At 40.2% G+C, this 12202-nt stretch overlaps 1 protein-coding gene across 1 annotated transcript in view; it reads left to right on the plus strand.

Annotated features, from left to right (window-relative positions):
* SHB (SH2 domain containing adaptor protein B) overlaps positions 1-11094 on the plus strand; it is a 358876-nt gene extending 347782 nt beyond the window's left edge. The window contains exon 6 of the mRNA XM_069236490.1: positions 5985-11094. Coding sequence (XP_069092591.1) covers positions 5985-6168 — 184 coding nt within the window. The 3' untranslated portion in view covers positions 6169-11094. The remainder of the gene's footprint in view (positions 1-5984) is intronic.
* Positions 11095-12202: the final 1108 nt, after the last annotated feature.

Below are 12202 nucleotides of genomic sequence, written 5' to 3' on the forward strand. Positions count from 1 at the left end.
GCAACTGTGTTGAATGTCTCCTCCTAAGATTTCAGGTTCAAACCCTGTTGTAGATTACACAGGAAGATATCCTTCTCAGACTTACATGACATCTGCATGTCCATCATGGAGTGGGAGGCCAAGCTATTTTCGGCCAAGACTGTTGGGGACAAACTGAAGCATTTCTCTTCTGCTTCAGCTACATCCTCAAACAGGAGATGTTTTCCCAAGAGATCTTCCCACAGAAAGCAGGGAAAGCACAATGGTAAGGAAAAATTCTCGCCTTCCTTGAGGAAATAGTCCTTCTCCCAGGACTATTCAGTGCCCCAAATCCAGCCTCTTTGTTATTTGTGACAAATCTGACATAAGAAAGATTTGAAGTGGTGGGAGTCTCTGACTTTATCATCTGACCATGCAAATAATTAATTTTTTTCAGGACAGCTCAGGTGTCCTCTGCCCGAAGGGTGGATCTGATCTTGTGGGTTTGGCAACTGAAGGAGGATTTCTTGGTGACATCCAACTCCTCTACAGGCTCTGGCCTCAGCACCTCAAATAAGTCAGTGCCAGCCAAGGGGCTGTGCCCCATATGTTTGGCACCTGGTACAGTGCCAACATCAGCACTGCCCTTCGAGTTTGTTTCGGTACCACTCATCAGGTCTGTTGAAATCATGAGGGTGGCAAAAAGAGTGTTAAAGCTAGTTTTGATGACAAATCCTTGGTGCAGCCTCGTCCCTGGCTTAGAAATTTGATTATACTGATTATGGCAGAGGCTAATAACTGCATCCACTCTTGTAACATTGTTGCTGACCTGTATCGTGATTTACCAAAATGCATTTGGTTTGAGTATCTCTCCAGAACCAGAGATATCCCTCACCCATCTGGCTCTCCTTCAGAGGAAGACTTTTCATTCACTACCGTGGTAGGAAAACCACCAGAAACAATGGAGTTGACTTCCCCTTACTCACAGTCTTACATTTTAGTAGATATTGAAGACCCCTTCTACAGTTTCAGAGTCTCTTACCTTTGAATAAAGCATTATTAGAGCTTGTCTTAGTTGCTCTTTAAAACCTCTTCCACAGACAAATTGCTCAAAGCACATGCCTGCTCTATGTGATCCAAAGTTCTGGACATCACACCCACCACCAGGAAGTCTGGTGGTCCAAGTCTCTGATCTAAAATGTAATCCATATACTCCTCTCTGGTGGCTTCTCTAGGCAGAGTCCAAATGACTAGATTATACAGGATAAAAGGTTGTTGCTTCTGGCAGCCTCTTCTTCTCAGTGCAAATGGGACATGCCTTTCTAATTTGCTATACCCATGCCCTGTGGAGAAATACCAAATCTAAGTGTCATCAATCTACTGAACCACATGAAAAAGCCATTCTCTGATTTGATTGATGATTTGAATGCTTCCAGTCAAATTCTTAAGAGGGATTTTGCTGACACTGTGGCTCCATGCATGGGCACGGCTGTCAGCCTATGTTGTTATGCTTGAATTTTTTTCACAAATTTTCCCGTAGGACTTCAAGCCTCACTATTGAGCATGCACTTTGATAGCAAGTGTTTTTTTGCAGAGTTGGTAGCTCATAGCATTTCTTGTCTTAATCAATATCTTGCTACTAAAGTATTGCAGAACAGAGCTGACGGACTTGGACTTGGGTGAACTAGCGCGAGCAAACCCTGGTTTCAATCATATTTTAATTATAATTTCTTATGTACAAACACTCCTTTTTCAGAATGAAGGATTACTCATGATCCACTCTTATTAACTGCTCAACGCCTTCTTTGGCTAAACGTTTCAGGGAGAGATTCATATAGAGTTGATTGTGCTATAACAGACCTTTTCCTTTCCTTTACTAATATTTCCTATAATCTTACTCCTTGGAGAAGCAGCTGTTTTTGCTTTTTATGTTGACACTCCCAACCACAGTAAAACTTGCATCTGATTATTCCATGTGGTCAAGCCATCTAACCACTTCCCTTGACCAGAAATATATAGGTCAGGGGGTCTCACAAGACAATGGACTATAATAAATTCATTGAGGCTAATCAGTAAAGCCAGGGCCTGGAGCTCACCAGTTCCAGGGATTTGAATGGAAAAGTTCCAGAGGTCATTCACCAAGTGTAAGAGAGCTTGCAAATCTTAGTCTTTGGCTTCACCTCCCTGAGGTCTCCCAATTTCCAAGCCATCTGGTCATGTCAGTTTGTTTTTGTGGAAGTGACGGAGATGGAGTATGGCTTCTGGTATACTGGGAAAGGCCCCCTCCATCACGAAATGCAACAAGCATTGAGTTTCCGTGTTTGATGACGCTTGAGTCTGTTATCTTCTGTGGTTCTGCCTTTTGTGGTATATCTGCCATGCAATTACTGGTGCATCCCTTGCTTTCACATACATAGACGCCTGCTGCATTTTTGTGACATTGAACTATGGCCTGAGTAACTGATGTGGAAAATGCTGCCAGTTTGGTGAGATTCGTTTTCAGAGGCTGCTACTGCGTTCCCTGGTTCCTGATGTGAAAAATGAACCAAAAGCAACAATTGTACTCCTTGTCTGAACTCACAGCCACATGAGCTCAGTCTAGATCGAATGTGCTTCGAAAACAAGGATGTGATGCCATACACGATGTGCTAATTGATACATTTTTCGAAGAAGAAATGGCAATATTCACAAAGACACAGCCTTCCTCACTAGCAGTTTATCTGGGATTTAATGCAGCATGGCCTCAGGCACACCCATTCAGGTGACCACAAACTAGTGGCTATGGAGAGCATTAAAAGGAGGAATATTTATCGAAATAAAGTTGTGCTACTGTAAAAGGATGCATTTTCCCACAAATGTACAGCATGTCCCTTCTAAAAGCTGGAACCAACATTTACCATAAAGTGATTACATACTTATTACAGATTTCTGAGCCTTGTGGTGGGTACAAGTTGCACTGCCTGTAGTACACACCCAAATACCCCTTTTTGCCCAACAGCTCATTTGATTCAGAAGTTTGATATGGGTGAAGCCGACGATTGTAAGAAGCACTTATTGACAAGGACAAAGTAGTCGTATTTTTGACACAGTGGAGGCACTGTTGTGCATGCCTGCTTCTCTGGTGTTACTTACTTGCCAATGCAAGTATACACGTGGCACTAAAAAGTTTTATTTACAATGTGCTGGGAGGGGTCACCTTTGCAAATAAGTTCCAAGACTGGTAAATTTCATACCCAACTAAATTCAGTTAAAAGGTTACTGGTATATAATTGGCTGCTGTTGGAACAAGAACCTCCCCAAAATGATGAACTGGAATTTACCCCTGTACTGAGCACCTGACTGCATGTGAAACTGGCATCCTGGCTTTTATTGTTTTCCTGGCGTCATGCTAAGCTAGTGAGTGCAGAGGCACAGGTTTGTTAGGTTTGTCCCTGATAATGCAAGGTCCAAGACCTGCACTTGAGACCTTGACAAGTGGCAAGTGTGCTCTCATAGGGAACAGGAGGCTATTATCCCTGTTCTGTGATTAGCCCATAAAGTGGCAGTGGAAACTTACTTTGTTTTGTTGACTTATAGTTGAGTAGACCTTTTTATCTGTGCCAGTGAGAGTATGGCCTACTTACTCCTCTAGTGTAAAGTTTTGCTGATATGTGAAACTTGAAACCTTGTATTGCCATCTTGTATTTGTGTAGAGTGCCTGTGAAGGTATAGTATGTGTGCAATTTATGTTGAAGTTAATCTGTATGGATTTGAGACTGAGTACTGAAGCCTCAGGGACCCATTTAAAATGTCCCTGGTTTGACATGGTACAAGATGGAGGATGAGGTAAGTTTCCCCAGACAGTGAAAGTGTATTGGCTGCATTCCTGTGGTTGGAGGGAGGAGATGCAATCACTGAAAAGAAGAGGGTGGATACAGAGTTATCTATAGAAATTCTATGAAGTCTTAGTTAGCAGGGGGATGCAGTATGGTTCTTCCTGAGCATTAACATTTGGTTGATGGTAGGTGTAATAAACTGGGTTATTAGTCAAGGGGGGGACTAGGCACCTAGGTTAATAATCCCAATCCTCATCAGGGTAAACTCTCAAAGTCACTAAATTAACTTGAGCCCAACCCCACCTCCCCTCAGTAGCTATGGCACAGAGCAGACAGGCTTAATCTTGTGCAGTGTGTAAAATCTTCATGAAATACTGAATGAGTAATAAAGTCCAAACAGGGCACAATAAAAATCAAATTGAATTAGAAAAAGAGTAGATTTCAATAAATAAAAATCACTCCAAAACAACAAAAAGAACCAAGGATTTAAATGTTCTGATATTTTAAATAGAAATTAGTGGCAAAAAGCATTAAGCACCCACCAAGGTCAACCGATCCCAGGAGACTAGGACCTAGACGTGATTTGAGGTGGACCATGTTGGAGCGTGGGTCGAATAAAGAAGCCAGGTTCGACTGGTCTGAGGTTTTACAGTGGAACTTAGTTTAAAAATGGAAGTCAAAAATCTTCAGTGGAGCAAGGCAGGCTGTATTCGAAGAGGGCAACTCACGAGTAACTAGGGAAGCGGGTAACAATCAATCAGCATTTAATTTACTGCAGAACGAATTTGGCCACCCAATGAAAGCCCAAATTGGAAAAAAAGTTACAGGGTTTTATTACTAATTAATACTCTGGTTAATTTAAACAATTCTCAAGAATATACTGTAAAGGTGCAAAAATCACCATAGGATAGCCAAATCTTCTGAAGAAATTTAGTCAAACTAATATGAGACAAACTTGGCACTTACTAACTGCAACACAGAATATCAGTCATAGAATCTGAATCTCCGAAAATAGATGCTGGTCAAATCTTTTAAACAGTGCAAATTAAATCATCCAGCTAAAATGGACTATGAGCAATTTAGATAAGTTTGTTGGAGCCTGAACTATCCAAATTAGATTGTAACTAAAGAACATATGGGCAAAAGGCCAAAAGCTAAAATGAAAAAGAATTCGGAAGGAAAGGTAAAGGGAAGTTGTCAGCATTTCAGAAGCTCGGTCAAAAGTTTTCTGTGGGAATTAAGTGCAAGCCTAAGCCACACTCAGCAAAGCATATGGCAAAAAGGGAAAGTCAGAGGTCTGTTCCGCTCAAAGTCCAAGGGGATCTGCCTTACGATCAATTAGTGAAAGTTGTAAGTAAAAATGCACAACTCGATCAGATAACACCTCCTGGCTCAAGCTATCACATGCTTCATTGTTCTCCTGAACATCCTTTACAACATGTATGAATAAGTGACAGTCTTCACATTCTTTGTCTTTCCTTGTACCTTCTCCAGGGTTATTTTCTCAGGCTGTCTATTTGTAAAACAATAGCACATCTATTTCCAAACTAACATTTAATGGAAAAACATCTTCAATTAAATGACACGTTTAGTAGAAAATGGAAAACAGTTTCTCACGTTAAAGAAAATTAGGCCTAGTCAAGCTAATATTAAGCAGTGCACGTTTAATTTTGTGTTATACTGTGCACATGTTTAATTCTACAACAGTATGAATGTGAATTATATTTTGAGTCATAATTACATGTTAAGGTTAATATGAATGCAGGCTCTACTAATACCTAATTGTAAGTGTGATGTAGGCATACATTTCAACATTAGGGTATACATTACATAAACCTTTGTCATTTTAAATGCAATTGCATTCTAAGTAAGAATGGTTAAAATATTATGCTTAATGATTACATTTAACTTAGTGTAGTTAGGCACGCAATATATGTGTTTCTCACACTACAGTGAATACACCTCAGTATTAAAAGTTTTACAACTTTTACATTAGACAATGGTTAAAACACAACTTGTTATATTGTCACAAACACCTATGGCCATGTTTATGACATCAGGAGTAGCATCCAATTATCCGCTGCACAGCTATATATGTAAACATGTAACAATGTCTTAAGTCTGAAAAAATATATTTATGACGAAAAAGTGGTTGCATCTGTATTTGCCACATGTTATATTTATTCCTGTGGTTTTTTTTTACCTCTTCAGGAGCAGTCAAGGATTCATGCACATGAAATTGGCAAAAACCAAAGACACGTATATTTTGGGTCAGAACAGCCCTCCATTTGAGAGTGTCCCTGAAGTTATCCACTACTACACCACAAAAAAGCTTCCTATAAAGGGAGCTGAACACTTGTCCCTGCTGTACCCTGTTGCTGTGCGAACCCTGTAGAGAAATGACTGACCTCAATCCTTCCTGTGGAAAGGAGCCAATGAGCAAGGATGCAGCATCGCAAACTATGGTGGAGCAGAGCATTTCCAGCACCAGTTGTTAAAATGAGGGCAGGATGCCCTAGACCTTTGACTTGTTGGTTTGAACGCATTTCGTTTCATGTATAACGTACTATTGCACTACTGCATGTCTTTCTTATGAGTCGGTTGAACAGCTACAAGGGAAAGGCTGAAAGGAAAGACCCTTAATGTGCTTACTTGTAATTCAGACAATAGTTAAACATCCAAAGATCTGTCTTCAAAGATGCAAAGATAATGAGTAGCTCTCCAAGGACATTTATCTTTCTTTTCCCACAGGACCAAGAGTGACACGATTTAATGATGCAATACCTGGATTGTATTTTTGGTGCCAATTGACAGTAGACACCTCCACAGACTAAATATAATAAAATGCTTAGGCATGTCAGCCTCTTGCTAATTTGACCCATGCCACCAAACTATTATCTTCCTGCCCGTTCTGTGTTTGGTGCAACACGAACTGAATTCCTCCATGATGGGATTTGCAGATCTTCACAAGTAATTCTGCAATAGTGTTTTTGTTGCTTTATTTATGGCTAGAGTATGTACATAAAATAGCAGTTTAATATATACATCTATTTTTATTCTTCTTGTTGGTACACTGCTCCGGCTGTTAACGGATAACTGAACATTCTGCCAGATTTTGGACCTCCGTGTTCGGCGACGCCTCCAGTTGTCTGGTTGTATTTCTTTCAGTGTAATGTGTCTTTAACAGAGTAATTGAAATGTGATTGTTTGTTTTTGTGCCTAGGATTTTATATTTTTTAGATGGTGGGAGAGATGGGGAGCCGTTCCTTAACTTATTGTGTATGTTTGGGTGAAAGCTGGTAATGCTGACACCTATCTCTTTATGCCAATGTGAGGGTATTGGATTGCCAAGGAGAGGATGATTGAATATCCCAGATAAATTTCACAGAGTTTTTCACCTCAAAAGTTTACAAATGTTCCACAAATACACACGCTACTTTTTCTGAGTGGGGTGTATTCTATTTTGCAATCAAAAAAGCAAACATTGTGTCTCAGGCTTATAAAGTGCAATTTCTCATTCTCCCAGTAAGAAGAGGTTTTTGTCCAACTACGCAGCGCCAAAAGCAGCAATAGTGTTTTATTACCATAAGGTTAGCTGGTGATTTTCTGAACTCTCAGATTAATTGCAAATCCTGCGTTACTGTAATTTTTTCATTCTCTTGCCACTAATAATAAATCCCACGAGTGATTTTCTTCGTCTGTTTGGCATTCATAGCCTATCATGCCTTGCCTACCCTACCATGTAGCCGAGTGTTGGTACGCCACAGTATTTCTATGTAAATCAAGCTCCAATTTAAAGAAAATTGACCCCAAGAGATGAACTTGAAAGAGCAGACGAGTATCCTGATGGGGAGGAAAGAACATGTAAAATCCTCTCGCATAGAAATCTCTGCATGACATCTGACTTTAATTACCAGGCTGTCTGGTAGCAGGCTACTATTATTCCAATTCAGCAAAAGCCACATAATGGCTGACCAGGACCCTAAGATGCTAGACGTTAGAAGGGGAGTGCATGACACTTAACACACAGCATGTCAAATGAAAGAATTGGCCAGTTTAAATATTCTTATACTGCACTCGACAAATATAATCAAACAGATTTTTGTCTAAGTTGTTGGTAACAAAAGAAACATGTATTGATCAAGAAATACTGTTTTCTAAAATTTTCCTCTTCAGCATTATTGTCACAGACACTAATATCTTAGACTTAAATCACACACTGATTCCACCTATTTTGGCTAGGTCACTCAAAAACAGCCAAGTCCCATGGCATGCATTCCTGCAGTTACTAGGTCCTGATAGTTCGTCATAACAAGCAATTAAGAGATTGAAAGAGGTACCCCATTCGAATCTTGCCTAAAACATTCTCTTGCACATGATTGTTCCCAATGATGCTTTTAACTTTGTTTCAGTAGTCCTTACTCTTCAGGTTATGTCTGTTTGGTTAAGGAAACATCAAGATTCTATAGGAAATGTTCCTTATGTGTAAGTGCTTATGGGAAGAAATGTTCGCTATTTATTCAAGCATTTATAAAAATGGAGTCCCTCTCAGTGCATCATTATGTGTTCAGCTAGATGGTGTTTCACAACCTCTCCTCTCGCTCGGATGCGCTGTAAACCCTTGTGCTTTGGACTTTGAGTAGCTATCAATGAGTATTTGTTTTATGGTACCTTTTTGAAAGGTCCTCAAGGCCTTCTTTTACACGTTTATTCATGTACAGACTCCCTTTTGATCTTAATGCCTGTTGTTCAGCCATCCACTCAGAAGACAATCTCAGTGCTACCTCTTCATAATAAGTTAAGTATCTTTGGTGTGTAAACTTGTTCCAGGCCTTGATAAGTCTTAGAGTGTTCTTAATGTGCATTACGTTAAATATCAAAGCTCCAAAAAAGGTTAAAGTAGTAAAAGTTATAAAAGCATCAGTTGATGGCTGACTGGCTGTTAACAAACATGAATCTAACAGAACCAGCAATGTGGCATAGTGAGAATTTCAATTAAGGTACCAGGTTTAATAATAATTTTCAGTGGATCCAAATGTTCTCTTAGTAAAAGACTGAGTCAGTACACCAGTAAGGGTTTATAGCGGTCTACGGGAAACCTCTTTTTCTGAAAATTTATGTTCAGTGCTAAGCTGGTGCATTGTCATCGATAGTCCAAATTGTGGTTAAGTCATGATCAATGGGAAATCATTCCAGTTATGTACATTTGCATTCACATAAGCACTAATTATATTTTAATATTACTTCCTAGTTGTGGAGTCTGAGATTTCTGCTTTTGGGGATCACCTAATTCATCATTTAATTTGTAATTTTTTTATACCAATAACAGTTATGGGGTGGGAAGTACATGGAGTAAAAATGAACAGATTAAGATCTACCATAAGACCGATTGCTCATGTAGACATAGTTGTCCCCTTGAGGTAATACTGAGTGATGTCAGCAGAGATCATAAATTGTATTGTCATGGCTAAGAGGTCATGGTAGAGAAAAGAAAACATAGCTTTAGTTCTGCTTCGAAAGTTGTTTTAGAACAATTGTGAGTTCTAAGCAGTAATGCACATAGTTGTTTAGCAACTGATACCTGAAGGGGTTTTGAATGAGACAAGCTAGGACCAGTTGTATCTTGAGGAAAGCATCATTAATGTCTACCATGTCGGGATCCCAACAGCAGATTCAAAGAGAAGGCCCACCCAAGAGTACTAATGGTACAACAAATCCGATTTCAGGTTTAAAAACCGATCAAAATATTATCAAAATAATGAGTTCTGTAGCATAATGGCAGTTTGGAGTGGTTTACATCCCAGACTAGATGTAAAATGCAGGACGTCCTCAATGTTATTATTTGTTTTGGTTGGAATAAATATTGCCCCCCTGCTCCGTGGGTCAGCAGAACATCTACAGTGCTCCAGGCCTCGAATAGCCCGGGAGAAGTGCTGTTTGACTTCACTGCGTCTGTTCAGATGCTAATCGCATGAAAATGACCTGCCCTAATGTCTGAGTCGCTGCCAGATGCAATCAGCGCCTGGTTACTAGCACAGCAACTGCACCGAAAATGCCTGTGGCACAAAATGATTACAAACGTGGGAAATGGATTCGTAGTCAACAGGGTCCATTCGCTTTGGTGTGATAAGTTTAGAAGGAAATGGACTACGGGCACCTGGAGTCCAGATCTCCATTGAAGAAAGCCATTTTCCAAAAATTGCAAATCTGAATGTGAAAAGGGATTCTTCAAGAGGTGAAACGTATGGCCGCTTTGTTTAATAACTGCACCTGGAGACCAGTGGAAATTGGCACTGATGCTTTTTTGCGGCTTACGACGTGACTGTATTTTCAGGATGTCCCCTGCCCTGGCTGCCCTCCAGGACATTTTCAACAGTGGGTGGCTCTCCGCTTATCGCATCGCAGGGAGATGAGAAAGGAAGCTTTAATCATGGTGCCTTCGCAGTTAGAAAGGGCGCATTCTTTTTATTGGCCGCACCCTCTTCTTCCTCTCATTGTGCTGGCTTCCGCTTTGTCACCAAGCAGCCATGTTTTCTTGAACAATTGCGCTCTTGAAGAACTGTTCTAATTCAGGCGGATGGGACACTTAGTTCCTCTCTGTGGTATACAGTGAGACTAATAACTATGTTGTGGATTATGTGAAAGGGGCACCGATTCCCGGTTTTTATGGCATGGACAACTCGCTCCGTGTTGAGTATTGTGGAGCCCCACTCTATGCTCCATTGCTGGGTGGAATTGCCGGTCTTCCTTCTTATCTAGCAGAGAGCCTTGTAGATGATAGATGTGTGCACCTACAAGCACCACACTTGCCTGGAAAATCATATTAGCCAAATTAGGAAATGAACTGCACAGCACGTACATCTATAAGGCCACAATTTCACGTGAGGATCAGGTTTAATACAAATTTGCTTTATTTGGTACACTCGCTCATCTTAAACAGGAAAGACACCTTGGCCTTTACAAACTCGAGGTCTCCTTCAACCATTGCACCCTCTACAGCCGTGTACCGTTTCTGTTCGTGGTTAGGTCAAAGGACGGATATTGTTTGGTGTCTCTGTTCAAAGATCATGAAATTGTAGTTTTAGATCTGTGGAATTCACTCTGTTTTTTGTTTAGCAAGTAAATTAAGGTTCACTTTGGTCGGACTCATTATTCATGTCGCAATTGCGACACTGGTTGTGTGTGTCTTGGTTTGACAATGTAATTGTAAAGACTGTAATTTCGCCCCTTGCTGAAATATTTTTTCAAACGTTTCTGCAACATTGTGTTGGTTTTTGCACTTTATTACTTGTAAATAAATTATTACAAAAGAAGTACGAAATTGGTGGTTACATTTTTACCTCGCTGTGTCTGCTTCTGGCCCCCTCTCCAAGAACACCTGTAAGTGGTGGCTTTCAAGAGCAAATTATTGCATCACTTGCTTTTTACTATGAATTTCCTCTTAAATCACAAGTGAAAAGTATGTTAATTGTCAGGAAACCACAAAAATCAGTTTTCCAAAAGGATGGCGATTTGTTTTAGGCACTAAACAACTTATACGTTCTAAACAGGTTGTAGACATGGCAATTTATCTGTTTAAAGTCTAGATTTTGGACCTCGGAGTGGTTCATCTCTCCTTTATAGTATATTACTGGTCTTTATTAGGTGGACATCTCACTTTATTCGACCACCCTTTCTATTCTTACTGTGGATGCCTTTTCTTATGTGATTTATGCAGGTGAGATTGTATGTTATATGTATGTGTGTAGGTTTCGAACCAAATCCCAAAGGATCATTTTGTTGATATGGGAAATTGATATATGGCTGCTACTGAGTGAAAAGGTGAGTGCAAAGATTGCTTAGCTACATGGGGCGGCCAGCTTAGCAGGATGGCCCCATGGTGTATATAATGTGAGGATTGTTGTGTGTTCTATCGGACCGTGATAGCCAGAAAATATGTTTGATCCACTTCCTTCCTCCACTCATTAGTCTTTTCAAGCTAGGCTTTGGGTGTCTGGTTCGGAATTCAAGTCGGCCTCAGTGGAACATGAAAACCCCTTTTTGCTTATTTTCTCTGGATCAAGCTAATTACAGCAGGTCAGTGTGTAACCTTAGAAAAGGAACATGGCCAAGGGCCTGCACATCCCCTGCATTATGTGCCCAAACCTGGAAAGGAGAGAGCAGTCAAGTAACAATCACTGATTGGCTTAAGGGGTATTTGAGTCAGATACATAAACACAAAATATTATGGGATGCTTACAAACATCGGAGTAACTATGCACAGTTTAGGATACTGCTTTCCATGGAGCTGGACTGTACCCACTGTAAAGTTCACCAAAGACAAATAAAAATAAGGGTGACCCTGCAGAACGTGCACATTTCTGATTCTTACACAAGGATGAACTTGGTATTTATTGTACCTTGTTAGCCATTTGGAAAATATGAGCATG

The sequence above is a fragment of the Pleurodeles waltl genome, chromosome 1_2 (genome assembly GCF_031143425.1).
Source record: "Pleurodeles waltl isolate 20211129_DDA chromosome 1_2, aPleWal1.hap1.20221129, whole genome shotgun sequence".
Lineage (NCBI taxonomy): Eukaryota > Metazoa > Chordata > Amphibia > Caudata > Salamandridae > Pleurodeles > Pleurodeles waltl.